The 26,313-nt window shown below is 40.4% G+C and overlaps 1 protein-coding gene across 2 annotated transcripts; it reads right to left on the bottom strand.

Moving 5' to 3' along the window:
• Positions 1-4,841: 4,841 nt before the first annotated feature.
• Positions 4,842-26,061, bottom strand: CCDC150 (coiled-coil domain containing 150). Of its 2 annotated transcripts, XM_075153620.1 has the most exons (24): positions 25,843-26,061; positions 25,339-25,556; positions 25,065-25,243; positions 24,407-24,475; positions 24,052-24,168; positions 22,553-22,682; positions 20,900-20,943; positions 19,962-20,054; positions 18,872-18,979; positions 18,207-18,328; positions 17,845-18,022; positions 17,432-17,500; positions 16,809-16,901; positions 15,513-15,596; positions 11,181-11,350; positions 10,700-10,793; positions 9,879-10,048; positions 9,052-9,178; positions 8,265-8,447; positions 7,610-7,678; positions 7,372-7,533; positions 6,954-7,040; positions 5,842-5,961; positions 4,842-5,268 (listed from the first exon to the last, which is right to left on the bottom strand). In XM_075153620.1, exons 1-24 carry the CDS (start codon positions 26,031-26,033, stop codon positions 5,149-5,151), a joined length of 2,997 nt encoding a protein of 998 aa, XP_075009721.1. In that variant the 5' UTR covers positions 26,034-26,061; the 3' UTR covers positions 4,842-5,148. The 2 variants fall into 2 exon arrangements, with proteins under 2 accessions (XP_075009721.1, XP_075009722.1); XM_075153621.1 differs by lacking the exons at positions 4,842-5,268; positions 5,842-5,961; positions 6,954-7,040; positions 7,372-7,533 and having other exon boundaries at positions 7,621-7,678; positions 8,122-8,447.
• Between the last annotated feature and the right edge of the window lie 252 nt (positions 26,062-26,313).

Below are 26,313 nucleotides of genomic sequence, written 5' to 3' on the forward strand. Positions count from 1 at the left end.
AGTTGAACAGTAGCATATGATGCTGGAAGCATGCTGCTTCCAACCCAGCAAGAGGAACAGGATATAATGCTTTATCATAAATAGAGTGTATAGTTATATGTATATATAGAAATGGCTATATGTTACACGCTACAGCAAAATAAGGCTGAAAAATATTTTTCAGCAAGGTATTTGCTGAATAGAACACAAACCGTGCTGTTGCCTCCCAAGCACTCGTGTTAGTTATGGTTTCACAGCTAACTACTGCTATTCGCTTTCAGCCCACTTTTATAGGTATTTGTGTTCTGCAATCATTTCACACAATTGCAATCAATGATTAAGAAACAAGTCTTGTGGAATTGACTAGACTAATTTTAAAGGGTAAGGCAAATTTATCTCAAATCAAACATTAAATTACAATATATTGCACGTCCACTTCACTAGAGATACGCTGGGCCATAGTGAGAATACAAAGGTAAGAGACAAATACCAAGAAAGTCTCACTAACTCGCAAAAGGACAGCGTGTTTTACTTGGAAGACTACTTGGCAGCACTGCCTAAATACAAGTCCCATGCGAAGTTTGCAGAACTATAAATTAAATAATCATTTTAATTATGTTAGCCTAGGGTATTCATAAGCTGCAGAAGAAGGGAGAGAACAACTCCCTTACCTCTGTTTCGTTTCTCATTCTTTATGATTGCTGTTTTTGACATGATAGCCAACTGTTTGCTGTATGAACTGGAGCAGACTCACAACATATGTACAAGCATAGTATTGTTGCATCATCTTGGGGTAAAAATGATTCCGTTGAAGCTTGCCTTATTCTTTATTGGCCTTTTCACATCTTGTAACCCCATTGATTTTTTTCTTCTTGCGGCAAATGACTCCTGTCCTTTCATACGGAAAAAGTTTATCATGTCCCAGGAAATACAGCCCTCAGCACTGAACTAAAGCTTAGAAAAGAGAAGTCAGAGATCCAGTACACAGACTCCCTTTGCATTATTCTTTTCCAAAACTAAGTCTGAAATACTCAGAATCCTGTTTCTTTTACATTTTTTTAAATAGAGTTGACATAGAGGAAGGTTGTGGGGTTTTTTTAAAGAATTGTCTTAAAAATTGACCGACATCAAGGCATTACTATTAATTACTTTATTTCTGATCCCTACTGCTGCTAGAATTCTGAAGTAGTTTAGTTTTTAAACCTAGGAGGTCTCTATCTTTAGCATTCATACAAATAAAAAGGAAAAATACAATCTGAATGCTGATGACTTTTAAACTGCTTTCTAAATTGCTTTTAAGCACCAAAAAACCAGAAACTGGCATTTACTTAAACCCAGTCAATATGGACTGGAAAATTCATACTGCTAACAAATAGTGTTCTGAAGAGATGTTCTAAACAATTTTTGAGCATCTGGAAGGAAGAGATACTACTTGTCTCAATGCCAATTATCTAAAGCTTTCTCAAATGCTTTTGGAAAAGAACTATATATGAAGATAGAACTTAGATTTTTTCCTTAGCTATAGCCAACTTGCATTTATGGTTATGAGATAAATAGTCTTTTAGTTAGATTTCACTTTTACACAATATTACAGATACGTTATATTGTAATGGTGCAGCAGCAACGGATTAGACTAGACAAGACTACAGACAAAGCAAGAGACAAAATAGATGCTGTAGGAATGTGAGCTCCCCAATAAAAATTAGTTTAAATAGGCGCAGCTCATGTGAACTGACCTGCTTAAGGAAAAGCAAAGCACAGAACATGAGATGTGTACAGAAAATACATATGCTAATCTAGGCTTTAAGTATATAGCCACAGCTGTACTGTCCAATACACAATCGGGTAAGTTTTAAACCACGTTTCACTTGCAGTACTGCTAATAAAGTGCCTTTACTTTGGAATTTTTTTCCAAACAATGAAGTTGTGAAAGTTACTCCACACTTCATTATTGTACACTATGTAAGTGATGGAGGATACACAGGGGATTGTGAGTTTGAAACACAAATATTTCTTGGGGTATGAGCATCTGTATGGGATTTATTTTGGCATGCGCTACAGTCACATTTAGGCTTACCTGGCTGTAGCTTGTTTTAAGGATGCTCACAAGAACATAACACTGGGGGAGATGAACCCAGCACCTTTCCTAATTCTCCTTCACAGTAAGGACTATGTTACTGAAATGTAAAATCATAGAATAGTTTGGGTTGGAAGGGACCTTTAAAGGTCATCTAGTCCAACCCCCCTGCAATGAGCAGGGACATCATCAATTTGATCAGGTTGCTCAGAGCCTGACCTTGAATGCGTGGGAACAAACAGCAACGCAGGAAAAGCTTGAAATCCAGCAACAAACAGCAACACAGGAAAAGCTTGAAATCCAGCCATTGTTACAATTTTGGGAAAGCTTTCATAAATCACTGGGACCAAGAGACTAAGAGGGAAAGAATACTTAAATCAATGCCAGCCTCACCTGTCCACATGTTGGGAATATTCCTCAAGCCTAAGAGAATTAGTAACAGTTTCAGTCAAACACACTACATATATTGTCAAACTACTTGCTTTAACCATGATAATTTTGTTAGCTGTTCATTGCTGAAGAGCTATTTTATATAAAACACTAACTCAAGGCATACTTAAAAGACTGCTCATAAAAGCATCTACTGATTGTCTTAAAAACTGAATCATACCTTTTCAGTTGTGCTTACCTGATGCTAGCATTGACAAGTGTAGAAAGCCATTTGCCATCCACATTTGCTGAAGGCCACAGACTGACAGGAAAAAAACAACCAACCTTTTCTCTGCTTTTAGAAAAATTCATTTTTAAATACTGCAAATACTACTATAACTAACGAAGAGAGGCTTAACAGCTACCAAGCCTGGGGAAAGGCTAGCAATGTAGACCTCAGTGATTGATCCTGCAGGTGGCAGCAGTGTTAGATTACTACAACTTTATTGAAATTACTATGTTTAAAGAAAATAACAAGTTCTTGTCTGTTGTGTACTTCCGATGTTTCGAACGGGTGAGCTGCCACTCACGATGCTGTGGTTCACACTGCAGAGCAGGCTCTGAGCACACTAGCTTCCTTTCAAATGAAATCAAGTTAGAATATGGCTTCCAGAAGTGCGCCAGTTGCTACTGAGCATTCAGTCAGCAGGATCAGACTAGAGCAAGTCTGAAGTAAAAACCAATCCAAAACACATCCAAGACATCTGGACCAGCTCTTTCATTCTGCATGTGACCCACTAAGCTGCACCACTTGCTAAAGCAGGCAGAGCCAAAACTTAAGGTAGTGCTAAAGTTGAAAGCTACTGGGATACAGTAATCCTTCACAATTACACTGTACCTTACTGCTTTCCACCCTAAACAGGTTTAGAAGAAGCAACAGGATGTGTTGAACCTGGAATAGACTGTCACTATGCAAATATAAGTACCACGTTTAATGGCCACAGCCATATAATCAGACTTTGCATTCAATGTACAAAGTAACTGCAGATGCATGGCCCTAGAGAGAGCAGGGGATTCTGAAACAAGGAAGGGGTGAAGAACCAGCCCTTGAGGTATACTGTATGTTGGTAAAACACTCCCGCAGAGGGAAAATGGGGGTGGTTGGTGCTGCTGCCCTGCCAACATGCAGTTCATACAAACGCAGCTGCTGTATGCTTCGTCCTTTTGCACAGACAAAGGTCACAATCATTTGTCCCTTGTTAGGCAACCTACTTAAGCATTCAATATAAACAAAAGTGTTAAATGGTAAGTGCTATTTGAGAAGACTGTTCTGCAGCTGTGATTGATTACTCTACGGTTTGAATTCATAGCAAGCAAAACTCGATGACAGTTTTGACTGCTGTTTGCCTGAGGGCACTGTGAAGGTAGAGAGGCACAGCTTATGCTAAGCCACCTAAGCAGCTTTACAGAGCAAATGTGGCATAGATGCCAGTTGATTTCTGAAGGAACCAGCTTGACTGGGACAAACCTAAAGCCATATTGCATAGGCCTGCTTTTAAGCAGCACAATTTAATGAAGCCCAGGTGTGCATTAGCTTCCATAGTGTGCTCAGCCACCACTTGTTCCTTAGAACAGCCATTTGCTTCAAGGAGGAGAGACTCAGGTCACCATGAATTAGTTCAGAGTCCTATCACGTAAGTTATAGTTTAAGACCAAATTTCTTGAGGAGCAGAATGAGCTAATTACAGTGTGTCCTCGGGCTGCTCCTCGGCGCCAGAGGTATGCAAGACTTCCCTCCCCACTAAACAAGTATTGCAAATAACATGTATAGATCCCAAGTAGTACCATTGATCACAGAGGAGTTTGCAAACAGCTCTGTTGAAGCAGCTCAGTGCAACACCACCTGTACTGAAGCTAGGTTGTTGTATTGAAACCACGTGGAAGAGTAAGCCATGACGAAGATTAGCTGATCCTTAGTCAAACAAACTAATGTTATAATCACCTTCAACATGACGTTAAGTCATCTGCTTCAACTACTCTTTCCCCAGTGTGTTGTTCCACAGTAGGAAAGGTTGAACAAATTCCACTAATTCTTACGCAGGTAAGATGATGTGTGGTATAACATCACACACCTAATGAATTCCTTATTGCTCCTAAAATAGCCCAAGGCTTATGTTCTCTCATGACCCAGCTATCATCTACATTAGAAGCAGCCAGTCCTGCCAGTTCCCCCTGTCCCAGTCACGTCAGCATCCAGCCACAGACACATGACTCAGTCTTCAGTAATTCACCTGAACCCTCTGCAAACCAGTCTGAGATTTGTTTTGATAGCACCTGCCAGGCCTTAGTCTAAAGCTGGTAAAAGAAAAGTGATGAAAGCAAAGATGTAGCATATCAACAGCATATAGTTTACCGTAATGATAAATAAAGAACAATTGTTTTGCTATGAATAGTACGTTTGTTAATATCAGCCTCTCAATGCAAAGCACCTGAGTCAAAAAGACAAGGTGAGAGGTATGAGTTAACTCAAATCGAAGTTTATGCTTTAAACAAACATTCCTAGGTCCCCTATATATGGATGCCCTTTGCAGGGCCTTCTCAGTGACACAGACCTATCTAACTATGCCAGATCAAGTGAAGTTCCCGATTCTTCCAGCACCTGGGTGCTAACAGGGAGTCTCCTGGCGGCAGGTGATGCTCTCCCTGGGCTGGGAATCACCCAGTCAAGTGAGCTCATTTCCTGCCTGGCTCACGTGGGCCTTCCTGGTGATGAGCCGGAGGTATTGGGTCCTTGTCCTGCTGCCCAGGGAGGTGTGAGTGGGAAGCTCCTCTTGCTTTTTCTCCTGGGAAAAGATGCAATGTTTTATGAAGCTGATGACTGTTTGGGGAATCTTTGTCATTACTAAAGAAGAGATTAGAGTTTTAGCAGTTTACTACATACATCTCTAAAAAGCTAATTAGACAGCTATATAAGAACTATCAATTATGGAGAAGGCTGATGAATCTACACAAACAAGGTAAGCATGGCTTTTGAAAGGGTATCTGTAAAAGGTAGGGAGGAGGGGAGGGAGAACCACTGAAACAGAGGTGAATGCAGAGAAGAAAATATACTATGTTAGCTTTCAGACAAGTATCTGGTTAACTAGCATCAACAAAACATGAAGTATGTGCAATAGAACTTCAGAAACAGTCCCTTGAAGCTATCTTGTACCTGTAATATTCTTTGCTGCTTAAATAGGTCCTTTGGCAAAAGAGGAGGAAACAAACTAAGAGGGGTCTGTTTTCCACCCCTGTGTAAGGAACTACAAAAGAAAGTTTAGGAAACTGAAATCCTGACTGATAATGAGCTACGAAATACTTCCCCCACCTATTTTCTTTGCTTCCCGCTTTGAAATGAATGTGCTTGCTTTCTTTACCTCCTTTTTGGAGCTGCTCTCTTCAGCATTTTGTAGCTGGTGGTTTTTCACAACTTCTAGCTGCAGGCTGTCAAACTTAGATTTGAACCAACGCTGAGCTTCTTCTAGGCTAGTTGTGATCTATGCAAGACAGTGTAATTAGAACTGCAGAGAGAACAGTTAACGCACGCTGTGTTCCAGGTCTTGAGCTCTGTGCAAGAGGGGGCAGAACAGCATACAACTGAAATCTTTCTCCTGTACATAGGGGCAGGAGCTCTCCATGACGCCCTCTTCCATTGCTGTGAAAAGGATGTATCAGAGACATCCTCACTACAAAGTTGCCCCTCTCTTAGGGGGGTAATGAAGTCAACACAGGTCTCCAACACAGCATAAAATACAGAGGAAGAAGGGGGGAAAAAATGGATGCTGAGTATCACAAACTCCTCAAAAAGATGAGGGAAGACTAACTTTGCCTGAAGAATGCTGTAGAAATACTCTCTTGCTGTTAAGGTCTCTCTCTAATCACAGAACAGTACTTGGACTGATAAGCAGCACGTAAGACCTCAGGCAACTCTATTACTTTTTAAATTTTACTTTATGCTGGTTAATACCCTATAAAACATCTAAATCCCTAGATTTTCACCCCAAACTACTATAGTAATTCATGCAAGCTACAATAATTTGGATATTGTGGTACAGTAGCGCGAGGATGAGGTGATGCAAGGACAAGTGACTTCTTAGGGCAGTGGGTGGGAAATGGTTTTGCATGGTGTCACATATAGAGTGACACGAGCAGCTCAGGGGGGGCAATTTACCTGGCCACAACACTTTTGTTTGGTTGGTTAACACAGATATCCCGAGCCTGATATAAGCAATAGGCTGTGGGGGATAAAAGCTCTTCTTACAAGCCTCACTAAATTGAAGTGATTCACAGAAAAGATAAAAACTTTAATTTTTTTTCTTAAAAAAAAAAAAAAAGTATCATAAATGCTACTTAGTTGTAAAGGCCGAGGATGCACCTCACTCTTCACCAGAGATCCATATCTGAGATTGAAAGGGTTACTTGGTGCACATGCTGAAATACTCTCTTGTTACTTTCAATGAATTATTATTCTAATGCTAACTAGTCTCACCTGTTCTGACTCTATGCTGGCTTCCCTCAGTTTCTTTTCTGTCTCCTCTTTATATTTCTTCAGATGTTTGACTGTTTTTTCCAGTTTCTAGGTAGAAAAAGAAGTAACATTGATTTCTATACATTTTTTTCATGGCACAAATAAAAAATTGCAATATAACGGGAACTCTCCAATCTTTATTGTAAATAGCTTAGAGTTCTATCATTTAAAAAAACCTGTCTCTCTAAAGTGAAATATACAATGAATGTACGTTAAGTCATTACTCAGGCTTTCTGGAGCAGACACAGTAAGATTTATAGGAATATCTTTTGAGTGAGTTCATAAAGTCTTTCTACCGCCTCTTCTACAATCCCATAGATGTTGCACAAAAATGCTTCCATGGGTGTCTCACCACTTTTTCATGCTGTTATCATTTTACCTGACATTCGTCTTCCAGCTGTTGCCTTCGCCTTCTCTCTGCTTCCAGCTGGGTCTCCAGCTGCCTGTTCTGCACTTGCACTTCGTGTTGGTTTTTCAACACCACCTGCATCTTGCTCTGCAGGCTTTTCAACTCTGACACAAATTTCTGGATGTCCTGTGACTGAAGACAACACAAGAATGAAATTCCAACATTTTAGCAGATCAGTCTCTTCAGGAAACTGGTCAAGAAAACTCACTTGTTCATAATTCTTCTTTTGATACTCCTCTTTTATTGCTTCCATTTTCCTCAGTTCAGATTCAGTCTCCTGGAAATCGAGAGAAACAAAACTTCAGGAATTTTTCAGGCTCACTGGCTGTTACATGGGAACTATTTCTGCAGATGTCCGCACATTGTGTCCTTATTTTTTGCCATATGAGATTGAAGTTAAGGGAACTCATGCCCCACTGGGGAAAGGGGAACAAGCAGGTGGCAGATTTGCAAAGGAGTCTAGATTCTCATTTAGAATCAGGTACCAGTTGAACCATAAGTTCTACAGCTATAAAGGATGGAAAGGGACTAATTACTACACAAGCAACGTTTGGCCCAATCAATAATTAGATAGGCTGTATCCATAAAACCATAAAGAGGACAAATGCTACTATAAAAATCTAATGGGGGGATGGCACTCTTTGGCGTCATATTTAATATGGGGGAGAGGGATGACAGGAGAAGCCACACAATTACTGTAGCTGCTATCGATCTACTCACCTTCTGTTCAGAACTTGAGTTCAGAGTTAGTTTTATTTTCAAGTCTAGCTCCACTGCAAAGGATCAACAGCAGTCCTACCCAGTAGGAGAAAAAAGGAGTTCTCAACTAGGTCATCTGTCTTTATTGAAAAATGTGTGCATACCTTTACCCTTTCTGTGTTGGCTTTACAGGCCAGGCATTGTCTGACTTGAGCTCTTTGGCTCTTCAGCTTTTCCTTGTAACTGAACAAAGACTTTTCCAGCTCTACTACTTTCTGCCGCAGCTCCCTGTTAGCACGAGACACTTCAGCCAACTTGAAGGAGGATTCTTCAAGGGATTTCTTTACCTAGGGGAAAGAGGAAAAAGTGAGTTCACGTTAACTGTAAGAATTAGTTCATTCTGTACAACAATTAATAAGCAGCACACCCAATTGATCTGCTGTATCTGAAGCATGCTACAGCACCTGGTATTTTGACTTTTCTTTAATACCCTTCTAACAAAGGGGAAAAAAGTGAATGCTGGCATCTGAGTAATACTAAGGTTATGCTGAGCTTTATGATAGAGCCCCCAAGAAACAAAGCAGACTTCCAAACCAGTATTTTATCCCTGGAGATTGCTATACAACCCCAGATTATCCTTTTGAAGCACTGAAATGACTGATACCAATGTCTAGATCTTATGTACAATGAGGTATATAGTGTTGGGGGATACAGAGTGGTACTTGAAAAAGTTAAGAGAGCACAGATATCACTATGCATGGCCACCAAAATGTGCGTCCACCACATGACAAAATTCTATTTGTTGTATACAAGTGATGGACAACTCCATGATGAATGGAAAAGGAGACAAATATTTGTCATGAGCTGCTCTTGTTCTGTTGGAAAATTGTAAAGCAGACCTCTTTCTCTGGAAATCATTCACTGAAGTCTTTTAATTCTAACCCTTCTCACCTCAGCAGATTCTTGACAGGCAGCTTTCCTGGAAGCCTCTTGTTCAGTTTGAAACTGCTTCTTCAAAGACTCTAAGCGTTCAGCATACATCTTTTCCTCAGTCTTGGCTTTTTCCATTAATTGTTCCCTTTAAAGAGAAGAAACAAATTCAGTTATTCACATTTATATTTAATATGCTTTACTTTTTACACACAAGAATAGGAAAGACAAATCCATTGTAAATACTTCTGTCTTGGATATACTCTCTGTACCACTACTGTTTAAAGATTGGAATGTGTTTTCTAGTATTTCATATTCCCTTTATTTAAAAGGAGGTTCAAAATAGCTATGCAAGGTAAATAGACTTTTTGGAAAAAACACTTCAGGACAACTTACTTTCCTTCAGAAAATTAAATGGCTAAGCCTGTTTAGACAAAGGATAATGCGGAGATTCAGACTGCACCTACACTTAGGTTTGAGGTTTTACTTACTAGCGTTCAGTTTTGGGTGGGGAATTTAAACAGCTATCCTGTGCTCTCCTTGCTATAGCTACTGCAGGCCACTTCAAAGTGGAAGTGATATCTGCTGTCCTCATGGAAAAGCTGTTTGTGGAAGTGCCATAATGACCCTGAGTAAGCAGTTCCTCGGTACAGCAGAGTAGGTCGAAGAGTCATTAGGGAACGAGTGAAAGAGCCCATTTCTATAGCTCTGCATGAATCTATCTTTATCATGCTGCTGGCTCAGCATACAGTCAATGCTGATATTGGTAGATGAGTAAAGTTATAAAGTCTGATGTTAGTGCAAAGTAATGTTTCTCCTCAAGTGTAGTATCATGGATCTGGTCTTACCTGCAGACCATCAGCTGTTGATGCTCAGTTTCTTTACTTTTCAGTTCATATTGAGTTTGGATCAGCTTGCTCTGCAGGGTATTAGTGACCTGCAGAACTTCTTCCAAACGAAGAACAAGTTTCCTGTTGTCTGTTCTAGCACTTTCTAGTGCCTTACAAAGTGGTTCCACCTGCGCAGTAACAACAAATCAGGTTTATACTTACCCAAATGAAAAAGCTGAGAAAGGAATATTTCTTCCTTCCCAGTCAGTACCAACTTACAGGAAGCATCAGTGTGTTCACCAACTGTCTGATTACAAATGTCCTAAGCACAGGCATCTAGATGGGAATCTTTATAACGCCAATCCACTGACTGGCTTAGTCAGAAGGATCAGAACAACTTGTCATATAGCCATGACTTTCTTGGAAAAAAAAATTTCTTTGCCAATAGTAAGTGTGTTTGGGTTGTGAGGTAATCCTTTTGACACTAAGTATTATGAGGAGAGATGAAAGCAATTCCTTGGACTCTTTTCCCCTCCATTCTAATAAGAAAAAAATAAAGGCTATGTAAACTTCCAAAATCTCTGTTCATATTATGTATCTAGCTGCAGACTGTAAAACCGTAACCTGTGCCAAGGAATTTTTCGTTAGAGAGGAGATGCTTGCCTCCTTCAACACTGGATAACGATTTTCCTGCTCCACAGTCAAAAGTTGATAGAATATTTTTGCCTTGATTCACGTGAATGTGTCGCACCGTATTGTATTCAGAAAAAGAAAAGGTACTTGGCTTAACATCCAAAATGCAGTGGTGGCTGTTACTAAGGAAAAAATGTGGTCTCTACCTGGCTGCTCTGCTGCCTTCTCATGGCAACCAGTTTGGCTTGGCAATGTTCCAATTCTGTTTCTAACCTCTGTATTTTCTGTTGAGTCTGGCTCCTGAAAATGGAAATCAGATTTAAAAAATCATGCATTAAGTCAATTTGTGCACATCTCTCCTAAAGTGGTGACCATCTCACAGTTTGGTTCTCTACCTTAACCATACTAAGTTTTGCATGTCACTGAAGTTAAACTTAAATTGTTTTTTACCTACTTTCCACAAGATGCACAAGGCCTGCCAAACTTGCAGAGTTAGCTACAAGCACTTGGTGTACTTGGTTCACTAGTACTAAGTATGTTTCAGTGTTGCAGGAAAGGATATAGGAAGCTTTTCAAACTTGTCCTATAGCTTATTAGCCAGAACCATGGGGAAGATGCCACTCTTCAACTGTATCTGTCTTCACCACACTGCTGATAGACCACAGAAACAGAATCAGTTTCACTTACTTGTCTTTTCTGAGGTTGCTGATTTCAGTGTCCTTGTGTCCCAGCTCAGTTTGTACTGCATCCAGAGCTGCTTGCATCTTGTTGTGAGAAGATAACACAAGCTCCAGCATGGCTGCCGCCTTACTGTTATCATTCTTTGCTGCATCCAGCTGGTGCTGCAGGTTTTCCATCTGCAGTACAAGAAATCATTAAGAAAAGGAGCAGGAAAATCAGTCATCTATTAGATTTTATTAAAGGATTCTTTTATAAGTAACCCGCATGCTTGCAGCGCTGCCAAGAGTATGCAATGATTCTGAACATGGAAATAGCTTCCTCTAATTACATAACCTTTGTTCTACCCCGGGTTTAAGCCCAAGCTGAGTGTGTGGTGGTGTTCTTGGGGTTTTTTTGTGGGCGTTTTAACTGATAGCTCCAATGCTTCTGAACTCTTGGCACCCAGGCTTCAGGAAGTGCCACAGATGCATGAAGCTGGGTTTTTAGTCAAAACCGTTGTTGATTCTGATGTTGCTTAGCCTAAGTTTTCATCTGCATCTCTTTCAAACGAAAAACACTCAAAGGTTTTGGTCCCTGTTAATTTTCAGCCATTTCTTCATTGTCATCAATTAGTCGATTGAAATTAACCATCATTCTAACTTGCATTTCATGGTCATCACTCACCACATTAAAGTCTCCTTCATTAATCCCAGTAGCGCATCCAGTTTTCAATGATCTTGGAGCGAGAATGCCTATTATATTCTCCAGTTTTTCTCCTATGTTCTTTATAGCATTTAACAGAATCCTGTGGCTGACCCTAGGACCATCTCCGCATTCAGACACTGAGTTTCTTGAATGTTCATCTTGTTCAGAGTGAACTTGGTGTAAAGTAGAGCGGTGAGCACAAGCACGTAAATTGCATTTCATAGTTTCTTCTCTTGAGCCTGCAGCTGACCTAGCATTACCATCAGGAGACTTCTGTTGCCAAGACCTTGCTGGGGATTTTTTTCTTTTTGGTGCCATTCCTACCACAAAATCAGTCAGCCCTTGGAGGCAGTGAAGATGTGAGTACCAAAAACAGAAATTGAAAAAATACTCTCCAAAACATCTATTCACTGGAGCAGAAGTAGATGCTACATCTTATTCCTAAGTCTGCATTACTTCAGGAAGATCCTTAAGCTCTCTTCTGTGATACTTTCCACAGCACGTTATCCAAAGTCATGTGATTTCCCTCCGTATCTCGGCAGCAGCGAGACACAGTGCTGACTGGAACTTCATTAGAAGTCTGTGATGTCAGCCGTTGTCATAGCTCTGCAGAGCCAGCGCAGAGCACCCCTCTGGTTTGCTTCCACTGTGAGACCTTTCTATACCTAGTTCTCTATATCCACAAACCAATAGAACTGAGTGTTTTAACTTTCCCAAAATCTGAAAGCATTCAGGTCATGGATTCCAATCATCAACGTAATATCCAATTGCCTTTGACTATCTGATGGACCATTCCCTATGATGGAGAATAAAGTACAAGAGAAACTCTGATTAATTTTGCTTTCTGGAAACAGAAGGCAAAAATACGGCCTCCTATTTTCCAGGGAAGTGTCCTAAATGTGGTTACATCCTTTGTCTAATTTCTAGATCAATGGAGATCATGGATATGATTGACCGTTTGTCACTTTTGCCTCTTTTAGTTTTCCAACTCAAAATGATTACAAGATTGCTTTGGTATCTGAGAAGCAAGGGAGGTCTGTAAAGCGCATTTACTGTTACGAGTTCATTCTTGCTTGTGAACAGAAGTCGCAATGCAGTTACTTGAATTTACAGCTTAGAATAGCAAACTCATGACAGAGCAGAGTCCACTTCACAGTCTTATACCTACAAGCTTGGTTTCACTGCCCAGGATAACACACCTCTTTACTTCTGTCTATTAAGACTGAGCAAACTGAAGCAGAATAACTGTCTGCCACCCAGCAATATAGCTAGACAAGTATTATCTGCAACTATTTGTCCTCTTACTGGGAAATAATGATAAATCTTGAGGACTATCTTTATAATCCTGTAAACTGTGTGTTTTCTAGCCTGAATACATGCCATCAACTTGCATGAAAAACAACTCTGTTCAGCTGAGCTTCCATAGTTCTCATGTTTGATTTGATGAAATCAGGTTCTGTTTCCAGCTGCAGACTAGAATGCTACAGTTAACATTAAACGTATGCTCTGTTCTTAGGGAAAAAGTATGTTGAATTTGACTTCTAATGGCTATGTAAGCATTAGTTAGTCTGACCCTAATTCTGAGGGGTAAGAAGTTTTCAAAGTTCTGTTTCACCTGAGTATATTTGGTCTCTATGCAATGCACTTGCAAAGCTCACTCTTGTCTAAATGTGCACCTACAGCTCTTCCTCCAGCTTCTGCACTTCAGTCTTAAGAAAAGAGATGAGGCAAATTAGCTCAGCTTTGTTTTAGTGCAGAAACCGAAAAGCATTATCTTATCTGGAACACAGAAGCAGAGTGATGTGACAATGTCTCTCTGCCCAGAGCAAATGTTTTCTTCTCCCCGAGTCCCATAGGAGGAGAAGCAGCAAGTGAATGGCTTCTAACTTACCCTTCCATAGAAATAATTCCAGATTAGAATTTAATCTAAGTACGATGTCTTGGTCACTTCCTTCTAGCACTACCATCAGACTAGGACTATTGCATAAATGTAGCTTTCTTGCTCTCTAATAATCATTACACATTCTGTGCTGTTTTTAAAATGAACTCGGGAATATTTGCACCACTGTCCCAAATTCTATGACATAGGTCACACTGAAATAAAAGCTTTACTTCCAGCACCTCATTTACTGTCTAGCTTACTTCCGCTTAAGAAAGCTTACATAGAATCATAGAATCATTAAGGTTGGAAAAGACCTCTAAGATCATCGAGTCCAACCATCAACCCAACACACCATGCCCACTACACCATGTCCCTAAGCGCCTCATCTACACGTCTTTTAAATATTTCCAGGGATGGGGACTCCACCACTTCCCTGGGCAGCCTGTTCCAAGGCCTGACCACTCTTTCAGTAAAGAAATTTTTCCTAATGTCCAATCTAAACCTCCCCTGGCGCAACTTGAGGCCATTTCCTCTCGTCCTGTCGCTTGTTACTTGGGAGAAGAGACCAACACCCACCTCACTACAACCTCCTTTCAGGTAGTTGTAGAGCGCGATGACGTCTCCCCTCAGCCTCCTCTTCTCCAGGCTAAACAACCCCAGTTCCCTCAGCCGCTCCTCATAAGACTTGTGCTCCAGGCCCTTCACCAGCTTCGTTGCCCTCTTCTGGACACGCTCCAGCACCTCCATGTCCTTCTCGTAGTGAGGGGCCCAGAACTGAACACAGTATTCGTGGTGCGGCCTCACCAGTGCCGAGTACAGGGGCACGATCACCTCCCTGCTCCTGCTGGCCACACTATTTCTGATACAGGCCAGGATGCCGTTGGCCTTCTTGGCCACCTGGGCACACTGCCGGCTCATGTTCAGCCGGCTGTCAACCAGTACCCCCAGGTCCTTTTCCTCTGGGCAGCTTTCCAGCCACTCTTTCCCAAGCCTGTAGCGTTGCCTGGGGTTGTTGTGGCCGAAGTGCAGGACCCGGCACTTGGCCTTGTTGAACCTCATACAGTTGGCCTCGGCCCATCGATCCAGCCTGTCCAGGTCCCTCTGCAGAGCCTTCCTGCCCTCCAGCAGATCAACACTCCCGCCCAGCTTGGTGTCGTCTGCAAACTTACTGAGGGAGCACTCGATCCCCTCGTCCAGATCATTGATAAAGATATTGAATAGGACCGGCCCCAGTACTGAGCCCTGGGGAACACCGCTCGTGACCGGCCGCCAACTGGATTTAACTCCGTTGACCACAACTCTCTGGGCTCAGCCGTCCAGCCAGTTCTTTACCCAGCCAATGTACCCAGCGAACCATATGCTGTTTATTTTTACTTACCAGCATGGTTTGCCTCCCTCCTTATTAATTTGTACTTTTTATAAAGTTTTCTACGTTTCTAAACTTTCAACCAATTTTCTACCCATATATTTTGTTTTATTGCCCCCTGGTGGTTCTTAGCCATTCTGCTATTTTCACACATTAAGCAATTTAATTATCACAAATCCTAGAGATGCTACATCAACAGCATCTTGCCACCCAAAGGCAGTATAAGCAGGATCGAAGATGATTTTGATACAGAACTCTCTTAATATATGTGCTTGACACTACACAAATAAATAAGCACTTCCCTCCAAATTAAGTACCGAAGAGCTAAGGTTAAACAACCTTATCTTAGACGAACATAAAAAACGAGTATCCCTTTTGAACTGACAAATAGGATGCTGAGAGGTACCTGAAGTTTTCTTTTGTCACAGGTCAGTTTATTCTTGCTGTCAGTCAGCTCTGCCAGCACCTGTTGTACCTGCTGCTGGGCATACTGAGGAAAAAAGAGCAGATGTCACCATTCTGTAGGAAAAACAAGGCAAAAAGCAACAAAAAGGTGCTCAGTGTCCTGTTTCTCCCTGAGTATTTTAATTTTCCTCTGTTGCTTCAGGTATAAATTTTCAATTAGGTGAAACACTGAAACATTTAAAAAAAAAAAAAACAGAAATATCGAAATGGCATAAATTCCTCCAAGACACCTTAATCTTTAGGAAGAACAGCTCAAATTGGTACAACCTTCCAGATGGCCACAAGAAGGCCACCGTCCTAGAAGCACAGGCAACATAAATGGAGAGATGAAAGGAACCTTTGACAACAGGGAACAGAGAAGCAAAAATAACTAGAATGAGAAAGCATGGACAGAATTAAAATAACTTAGAAAGACAGTAAAGAATACAAAAAAAAAAAGGGCAACCTTTTAAGGTTCTGAATGCTCTATTGATTCATATTCTTTAACTGATGACTGCCAAAGGAGTTCTGTGTTAAAACAGAAAAAATATATACGTATGTTACAGACTAACTACTGTAGAAATGTAACTTTGATTATCAAATAACGAACACTCAAAAGGTGTTTCAGTTAATTCTTCTTTAGCATTGTGAAATTAGGACCTTATCAGCAGCTAAGTGTTTCTTAGGATCTCCAAAATATACAACTGGTCATTACATCCAACACTGTAAAAAAACCCAATGGTAAAAGCACTGGTAGCACAGTATTACTAAGCTTTTACTCAACTTTTCTGGAACCGGTCAAGTATCCTGATCCAGGTGTCTGAGAGTAGTGAGAAATTATGGAATAGGAACAAGTTAAAAATGGGAATGAGGTCCCAAGTGCAAATTTGTCCACAAAGGGCATAAAACTGTTGTTAATAGCTTCCCAATGTACACAAGCTGAATATATATGTACAGATACACAAGCTGTATACCTGTACTAGAAAATGGAATGGAGTCACAGGATTTTAATGACATACCTAAATGTCCAATACCTGAAGCTCTACATAGTCCTCTTAGCTCATCCCACACAGACATCTAAAAAGATGGAGTAACATTTGAGATATCTTATCCTTTTGTTTTCATTTTTCCCCTTTTTGATTCCTTAATTTGATCAGCCGCTCTCCGTAAAATACAGATTACTTCAAAGAGCACCTTGATTCCTGCTACAGTTACTTATCAGTCAGGTCATCAGTTATCTACTTTATTAGTGGCTTACCTCCTCATGTATCAGTGCAGCCAAGTGATCCAATAGCCTCTTGTTCTCTTCCTCTAGTGTTTGCAAAGTGAATTTCATTGAAACCATTTCTAGCTATGAACAAGAAAATCCAACTCTAATTGTACCACTTCAAGATTTCCACAGTCACAATACATGAATATCACAAAACCTCAGCACTAGATATGGATTAGGTATAGTCTCTCCTGTTTCAGAGAGCTCTTCCGCAACAGTCAAAGAATCATGCTGACTTCAGTCACATCACTAAGGAATTTCTCATTTATACCACAAACGCTACCTTTCCTTTTCCAGGGTATGCATAGGCAAGGAAGCTATAGAGGTAAAACAGCTAGGAGAAGCTGAAAATTATTTATCATTTGCCATAGTAGCATAACGAACTTATTACTACAAATGGGGCCTTGTGGAGGTAGCAGTAGGGTTGCTGCTCCAAAGGACACATCCATACAGACAAGAAAAATATCAAACAGCAAAGTGAACGATATGGCTACGGTAAATATCATGTTATTTAGAAATAATTTAGTTAAGAGAGAGTAAGCAAAATGAAAGGAAAACTTAAAGAAAGACAACACTAAATTTAAAGAACAGCCATATATATTGCAAGATACCTCATTCTCTGCTTTTTCTACTTCCAATTTGTTCCTTTCCTGTATTGTTTCATTTGCTGTTGTCCTTATCTGTCAAAAGAAATGTGAAATCACTGTCACCTGAAAACGTCCAGATTCGTAGAAGTACTACACATCTTCAGAACAGTTTATTTGAAGGTTGCAAGTCAACTCCAAAGTTCAGAAATAATATCTGCATAGCTGCCCCGTCTTCTCTTCCTTTTCATGCTTCAGAGAAGAAACATTACAAGTCAAAATATAAGCATATAGGAAAGGGGAGTGTGTGTCACACTTGCCACTGCAATAGCAAAAAAGTCATTCTGAAAGCAAAACTGGTATGTAAATAAGAACTCTTGTGATGTGGGTCCGAAAGCAGCCTTCAAGAATATAGCTTTAAAACAGTAAGTTTTCTGTACCTCCTGTTGAAGATCTTCCTTTTCTGCCAGCAGAGATCCTTTCTCTTGCAAAGCTGTCTCAAGTTCACCTTCCAGTCTAGCAACAGTACATTCCAAAAGCTGTCTCTGTGTGGTTGCTGCCTCCTCAGCAAGACTTGCTTTCTGCCTGTATTTGCCATGCTCTGTACGCAAGGCCTCCCTAAAGACAAAATAGCCAAGCTGGAGTTCTAGCACAACAGAATAACAGAAGATGGCCTCCATATTAAACACCAAACTGGCCCTTCTGTGTTAATAAGTAACAACTGCTAGAGAAGCAGAAATCAAAGTGGTGAGAATGCAATGGAGAAGGGGAGACAGAGGCTGCAGCCGAGAAAACTCCTCACAGCTCTCTCTGAAGCTGAGCCCTCTCATGCTGCACACTCTGCAGCTCTCCGAGAATGTTGGCATGGGCAGCATTCAGAAGCGAGTCTTGCTCTTGCAGCTCACGAGTCTTTTCTTGTTCTGCCTAAAGGGGAAAAATTACTCAGGCAATAACACTAACATCAGAATAATGAGGGACGAGTAATTAATTTACAAAGCTGTTAATTTGTCATCGAGCTCCTGCATCACCTCTATAGTTCTGCATATTGTGGTGTGCTGCTTCTTGAATAGGGTATCAAAAGCTAGGTAAGGTGAACTGAGCTGTATATATGTATTTAATCTCAGATCCTTATTACTTCCACTCAGCTTCTGCATTTACAGTACTTACAATGCCCATTAATTCCTACATTCCTCTTCCTCAGTGATTGTTACAGGATGTTTCTACAAATAGTATTATCATATTTGCACTCTTTCTCCACAACATATGACTTCATTTTTCTGTACTGAAAATAAATCTTTGCCAAAGAAGGACACTAACACTTTCTTATCACCACCTTTATAGAACTTCCATTGCTATATGTGAAGTATTTTACTGTATTCCCACAGATTATCAGTATTAGGAATTAGTCTGTTGTCTAATGTCTGAGCTGCAGACAACTTTCTTGGACAGTAATAGTAGGCTACATACCTTAAGCATGGTCTGATGATCTGAAATGAGTTTAGCATTCTCCATGGCAACACTTTGGAGTGTGGTGCTGAGCTCTGAGCATTGCTGGTGTAAGTGGTCATTAAGGACCTGGTTAGATAGAAGGAGAAGCAGGAGGATGACAAACATGTTTTCAGGGTTTTAGGGTTTTTTTTCTGCACAGAAGGTGTCAGAAACTTTTTAAAAATCTCTTGCAGACGTGGAAAAATCTATTTTAGGTAGAAAGTGTCCAAAAAATTAGTTCAGGTAGTCCCAATTTATGGTAGACTTATTTCAAGGTGTTAAAAGTTTACAGTAATGGGAAAAAAGAGAACATAGTTTAAACTACCAATCAAGCATAATCACTTATTAGTTTTGAAGTCCAGAAAAAAGTTACGTTTTTAAGGCAAAGAAGGCAAAAATTGAAAATGGACCCCTACTAATTTCACAGTTGAATTACCATAGAAAACCAAAGAAAAATGGAATTTTCTGTGAAGGACTTATCCAAATCCCATTATCAGTGAACACTACCCAATAAACAAGTATCTGTTGGGGGGAAGGGAAAAAACAGAAAAATGTTTTCTAAAATATGTTCTAAAAAGAGGGAAAGTAGAATAAATAAAATTTTTTAGAATGTACTGAGGTCAACCTTTTGTCCCAAAAGGCACAGGAAATTTTAGCCAAGCAGGTACTCCATATTTGACTCATTAATAGAAACATATTCATGTAGAATCTAAAGGTGCAAAGGAATATAAATGTACTACTACAAGGGTAAATAGAAGAGGGAGCAGCAGTGGTTCTGCACACCCTCGCCCCTGAAGAAGACACTTTCAAAAAAGCTGATTCAAAATAAATATTGGGAAGAAAACTTTCCAGCCTTAAGGCTGGGAAATCTGGAACAGTTACCTAGGCTAGTGATTGAATTCCTTCACTGGAAGTTGTTCATTAGCCTGCATTACCTGAGGGCACTAAACTTTGTTGCCTGACCTGCATTTGAGGCTTCCCTATAAATGTATAATCATTTCCCACTATAATCACTTGTTTTGTTATATTCTATTTCCATTTTAAAAACAAGAGTAGCTATTCTCATTACCTGTACTTTCTCTGCTGCTTCTCGCAGGGCGGTCATTTTAGACTGAAGTTGCAGGTTCTCTTTGTGTTCTTTGCTAAAGGACAGCTGTGCATTCTACGGGGCAATAAAACAGAATGTCCAGAGAAAAAATTTACATGTCATTTAGCCAGGCATTTCACAAATATCAAGTCTTTGTTTCATACTTGCCTATTGCTTTTAAGCTATTGTCACATCACTATGTGCTCTTGCAAGCACCGGATATGGCTCCTATAGTACAAGCCTCTTTCCAAAATGGACCTTGAAATAATAACCAAAGTGCTACCTGCTTTAACTTAGCTTTGAAAGTTGAGGGTGACTTCATACTCTTCTGAGCTCAAACTCATCAGTCTCCACTATAATTAATCTCAATACTTCTGAACTTAAAAGATCTCTACCAGAAGTGGTACAATTCATAAATGAAGGAATCCTTTGCCAGCACTGTCTAAGCTGAACTTTTACCTCATCTTCACTGAAACTTACTTTTTCAGAGAGGACTTCAGACAGCACACACAGTCCCTACATAGGCAGTAAGCATACCTCTTCGCCCCTTTAGTACCCAGTTGACCAAGGTTCTGATTTTCTGTAGTATTAATTACCAATCCATCTATTTGTCTCCTTTGTATCCAATACTTGTCCTACCACAACTGTGTTTTGTGGTCAGTCCTAGCTTTACAAGGAAGGCATTCATGCCACTGTTTTGATATTTCAGTAGAATACGAAAGTTAATCTTTCAGAAAGTAAGTAGGGCAACCCCAAACTGATAAAATAATAAAATAAGACATTCAATGGTTAGTAGCCTGGGTGGCATTTGTCCACATAAAAATTCTGCCTCTGAAGTGTGGTACATTTGAAAGGCCCCATGTAGGCTGTTCTGATCTTTATTTAGCTATTTTCCTCACCAATACTTGTTTACAACTTACTTTTGCTTCTTCACCAAGCTGGGAAATGATACAGTTCCTGGAGTCTAAAAATAAAAAAGAATGTCAGGACATGCTTTGTTATCTGTTTGGTAATTTTAAAAGGTGACATTTTGATTTAATGTTTGAGTTTAGCTAAGTTACTGAATATGCCACAAACAGGTAAGACTTCTACAAATGTGTTGCTCTTTAACACTTTTCTTGATAACTTCAATATTTCAGCAAAAATTACTTTTTAAAATTGATTCCATAAATTAATTGTAATTTATTTAATTTTAAAATTAAGCATGCCATCATGCCAATCTCCTACACATATCACTTCTGTGATTGCTTGAGCAAATCAAACAACCCTAAGTCTCTTATTCAGCTGTCTAGTGTGTAAGCAACTGATTTGTCTTGACTATAACCCACAGCCTATATGCAACTTTACAAGTTTTTGACAAAGAACAATAGTTAGATCCCTGCTTAAACCATACAGATCTAAAAGCAGAAGCATTTTTGTTGGAATTTGAGTCAACCTGCCTATAATAGCTAGCCTCTTATTCTGCTGTGCTGTATAACATACTGGAAAAAAAGGAAGACAACAAGAGACAATTCAGCATGAGCACAGTAGGGAGGGAAATCTAGTCAAAATATTATGACATCCAAGGTATCATCAAACGATGCCTCAAAAGTTCCTTCAATTAACAAAGGTAATAAGCCTGATCAGCAGGATTATTTGACACAGAAGTAAAAAAAATTTGTACGACTCATTGAAATTTGTCATTTGCATATGGATTTGTTCTGAAGGAAAGAATTATTCTGCAATCATTCCCCCCCATTCAGCCAACTCTGCCACAACATGACAAGTTTCTCTCCTCTTGCCATGCCTTACACAGAAACGCTGACTGCCTCTTGTGAGCTACAGGTTAATTATCCCATGTGTGACTTGCAGAATAACAAACAAAACATATGGGAAACAGGAACACTTCTGTAAAAGGAGTAGCTAGAAATCTGAAATGGGTCCTGAGGGAAGGATCACAAGAACAATAATTAGCTAGGATTTAGGCTTGGTTAACTGGAAGTTATTTGGGAATAAGGAACAGACTTTAGGTTAGGAACATCTACCTTTAATTTTGACAATATGGAGCTTCCCCCTACCCTGGAGTGCATTAAATAACAGTTAGCTCCCTTATAAGCAGCTACTTTGACATCAATAGACTGGAAATCTAAAGGCAATCAACTAGAGGCTTATCCAAGATACTTGTCCTTATACTGATGTTTAATGGAGCATTTTTTTTTAATCGGCTGCAAAAAGACTCAATAGCAATGAGCATTCTACTTGCCCATCAGTTCAGGAATCATGCATTAATGATTACTTGCTAGATGAAGTCTCCCCTGAAAAGAATTTATGGTGATGGAATCTTTTCATATGATTGTTGTGTATTCCTTACCCTGACTACCACTGTTGTCAGTTTCCTCTAGGTAAGAAGAGGCTTTAGAAACATCACATGCAAACTAAAGGCCTTTAATATTCCACCACCTCCTAAGCTGCCCTCCATTCCTGTTGACTGATACATCTGCCACAGGTCTGGAGGACCTCAGTGCTTGTCTCCTCTCACTGTGGAAGCAGCAAGAGGAGGGCTAAAAAGATATGACAAGAACCCACTGTTATACCTAGCTCAGCTTTCAGTTGTGTGCACTGTTGCTCCAGTTGGGCAGCTCTTTTCGCCTCTTCTTGCAGCCTCACTCGGGCTAGCCGGACATCTTTACGCAACTCTTGGCAGTCCTGCTGTAATATCTGTACCTGCAATGATATCACAGATTATTCTTTAAGCTGCAGAATTCAGTCAGGCAAACCTAAGTAAATTTCAGAGCCTGAAAAGTTGATCTAACTGGAAAAGATACAGCCTGATCAGCTGCTTCTCTCTTTCTGCTTGTCACAATCTTATGCAGAGGACTTTTATGGCAAGCAACTCAATTTCTCTATGTAACGCAGTGTATGTGTGCTTATATCATCTTCACATGACAGTCAGAATCTAACAAGTTGGCACAATTAAAGATTACAGAAAAGATCAAGCTATAAAAGATGAAGGTGAATGCAACACTCAAGGCACTTAACAAGTCTGTCTCATGCCATTTTGGGAGGAATTTTTTTTATTTTAACACTAACTAATAAATATACCACAGGGTCAACTATACCCATCAGAAAGCAATAGATTAATTAAACTAAGCCTTTGCTTCTCACATGATGTATAATTCATACCGTTCAATAATGTATCCATCATTTTTCTACTTCTGCTTAGAAAAACACAAAGATGATAAAAGGCACATAGGAAAAAAGTCTAATAATTTCTAACAGAACTTTGTATGTTTCAGGAACAAAGAGACCTTGATGATCATCAAAAAATTGAAAAAAAAAAAAACCCTTAGTTATTCAAGTTTTGATACTTTGCTATTCGCTTTCTTTTATCCTTACTAAACTGTTGCTATGAATTCAGAAGCGTTAGAGTGACCGCATGTGGCTTGTGCGTGTGCAGGCACACACACATATGCAGAGAGGGGACTGGTTTTGTTTATTTGAATTATGTGCAAGCCAGTTCATTTCAACCATGAACTATAGCCCCTCCCCACACTCCAAAATAGCTAGATAATACAAATATAGCTGAGAACAAAAATCTAGCTTTGTCATCATTGCAATTAATGGAGAAGACATTCTTACTCCCAGAAGGTTTAAGATCTCAACAGAATATTTTTCAGAAATGGCATTTGCTATCTATTTCTCTCTATTTATCAGTACCCCAATTATAAAGAGGCTTGTTTAGCCTGATGAAGAGGTTAAGGCAGGATCCAGTTGTGGCCCACAAATCTGAGATAGTTACAAAGATTATGAAGTCATTACTGCAGCACTATAAAAAAAATACCTAAAGCAGACATGGAATCATAGTCCTTGAACTCTATTACAAAATCCACCACTGCCCCAATCCAGTGTCTGTGATACTCCTTCTTTGAGCATGAAGTTTGACTACATGATCTCTTCCGATCAACGTTTGTACAAAATATTGTAGTTATAAAGTGTTTTAACTGGTTTCTAGGAATGACATCCAAGTTCTCGCTCTTCCTCCCAGATGAGAAAATGAAAACAGATACAAAAGAAGACTGAAAGTTTCTCAAACCTGCTTCCGTTCTGCTTCTACTGTTGTCTCCATGTCCTGTACATGACACATCACAGTTGCTTGGGATTCCTCCAAAGACTCCCGCAGGCTGATCTCCTGGGACAGCTGTTCTGTTAGCTAGAAAAAATAAACACTTTCTGACCCAGGTCTCATAAAGTAGATTGAACAAATACTTTGAGATCATATATGACAGATGTTCTGTCTGGATATTTAATTATGAGCGTAGCTGGCAGGTTCCTTTGGGCTGTGCACATTCCAAAATTGCACCCAGAATATTATTTAAGGATCATCTTCTTCAAATCTTTAATATTTGGCCAATTCAACCTCCTACTAAGCTCCTTGCTCTTGTACTTACCTCCTGAAGTCTACAGTTAATTTTCTGTTTTGTGTTCCTCAGTTCCTCAGCTGCAATCACTACATCCATCTAAAGAAGATGAAAGGAACAGATATTTTTATCTTTTCATGTTCATAACTACTGCAAAAGCAATAGGTATTATAAAATGCAACGGCCACACTAACACCCAGAACCTGATTTCTATCTCCAGTCTGATGTTCTCTGTTCTGAAGCACTGAATATAAGAGTGCAAGCACTAAGAAGCAACGCATTCTTTAATACAATTAATGAGACTGAGTGACATACTCCATTGAAGTTCTCTTCAGGGGAGATAATAATAGAAGTGTAAGAAAGACTTCCAAAGAAACGCAAGTTCCTGGAAAAACAGAGAAGCTATTGAAAACTCTACACGTGAAAGCTAGGATGAACTTAAGTCACAAAGATGAGAGAATTACAAATCTCAAATATTTTTATTCTTTATTTGCTATGTAATTTTTTTTTTCATTGATGGAAGCACAGATTCTCATTATCAAAAGTGTTTGCTCTTACCGCCAACAATATATCATAAACTCCTTTTTCCAGCTGAGTATGCTTTCTGTTTAACTATGCCAGAGATGAACATACTTAAAAAGAAGTCTGTTAATACTTGAAACTATAATAAAATCATAATCTTTTGTACCTTGGATGCAGTTGTAATCTCCAGAGCAGTACTCAGTCTCTGAACTTCTTCTTTTGCCTTTTCTTCAGCCTCTTTCATATCACTTAAGCGTTGGTGCAACTTCATTGCTTCTTGCTGTAGAATCTTCATTTCTTGCAAATGTTCCTCATGGACTGCATTCAGGCGCTGCTCCAACTGGGCTGCCACAAGGAAAAGGCAAAAAACTTTCATTGACAGAAAAAGCATATGGAGGGACAATGAAGAACAAAGTGGTAAAAAAACCCTCTTTTACTACCTGCGTACTTTGGATTCAGTTCCTTTTCTGTCTGCAGCCGGAAGATGTTTAATTTCAGTGTCTGTACGACACTCTCTAACCGACACATTCGATTCACCAGCGTTTCACAGTTTTTCCACAGTGTATTGTCTCCCACAAATGCTACCCTGGCCTGCACAGGGCTAATGGCTGGGTGACTAGCAGGTGTTTTTGAGGTCTTTGAGTCGAAATGATCGAGGCTGAAAAGGAGAAAAGACTGACCTACTCTGTGTATGCATACCTACCCGACATTGCACGTATGCATTACAGATATGATTAGATTAGAATCCACGTTCCATAGAGCTGGAAGGTCTCCTGTGACGCCAGGTTGCTGTAGCCCACTCTCACTGACTCTGCCAGTACCAGCTCCCTCATGGAGAGAAGGGCAAAGCATGGCAAATGGGTGCAAAGAGGAACAAGATGAGGTAAACCAAGAAAAGCGTGAGCTCTCGAAGAAGAAAAAGCTTACCCCTGCTTTCTCCCTACCTCTGCCCATCGACGCCGAGCGCCTCCAGATCTCGCACCAGTGCACTGGTTTGCTCTTCCACCACCCTCATCCTCAGGTGGAGCACCATGAAGGCCTCGGGCGCGGTCGCCCTGACGCTCGTGGGCATGACGGTTGGCCTGGCCATTGTCGCTCCGGCGGCCTCCCGCTCCCGCCCTGCGGGGATCCGCATCAGCCATGGCTGAGGCACCGCACACACGCCGGCCGTCCCGGGCCTGGGGCACCTCGCCCGCCAGCCTCCCCTTCCGCGCGCCCCCTCACCCCCTCCACACCCCCAACCGCCACCCACCGTGGCCGGGCCAGCCCACCGCCATGGCGCTCCCTCCCCTTCAAACCCACCCGCTTAGCCGCACGGCCGATCCCGCATGCGCGCCGACATCTGCGGCGGCGGCCGTCCAGAACGCGGGACAAGGCACCCGGAGGCGCACGCGCGGCGGCCTGGACGCCATGCT

The sequence above is a fragment of the Calonectris borealis genome, chromosome 6 (assembly GCF_964195595.1).
Source record: "Calonectris borealis chromosome 6, bCalBor7.hap1.2, whole genome shotgun sequence".
Lineage (NCBI taxonomy): Eukaryota > Metazoa > Chordata > Aves > Procellariiformes > Procellariidae > Calonectris > Calonectris borealis.

Coding starts and splice junctions, on each gene's coding strand:
- CCDC150 (XM_075153620.1), bottom strand. CDS start 26,033: ATGCGGATCCCCGCAGGGCGGGAGCGGGAGGCCGCCGGAGCGACAATG. Junction 24,169..24,406: donor TTAACTGTAGACTTCAGGAG/GTAAGTACAAGA, acceptor TATTTTTTCTAG/CTAACAGAACAGCTGTCCCA. Junction 18,023..18,206: donor GCTCAGCTTCAGAGAGAGCT/GTGAGGAGTTTT, acceptor TTTTGTCTTTAG/GGAGGCCTTGCGTACAGAGC.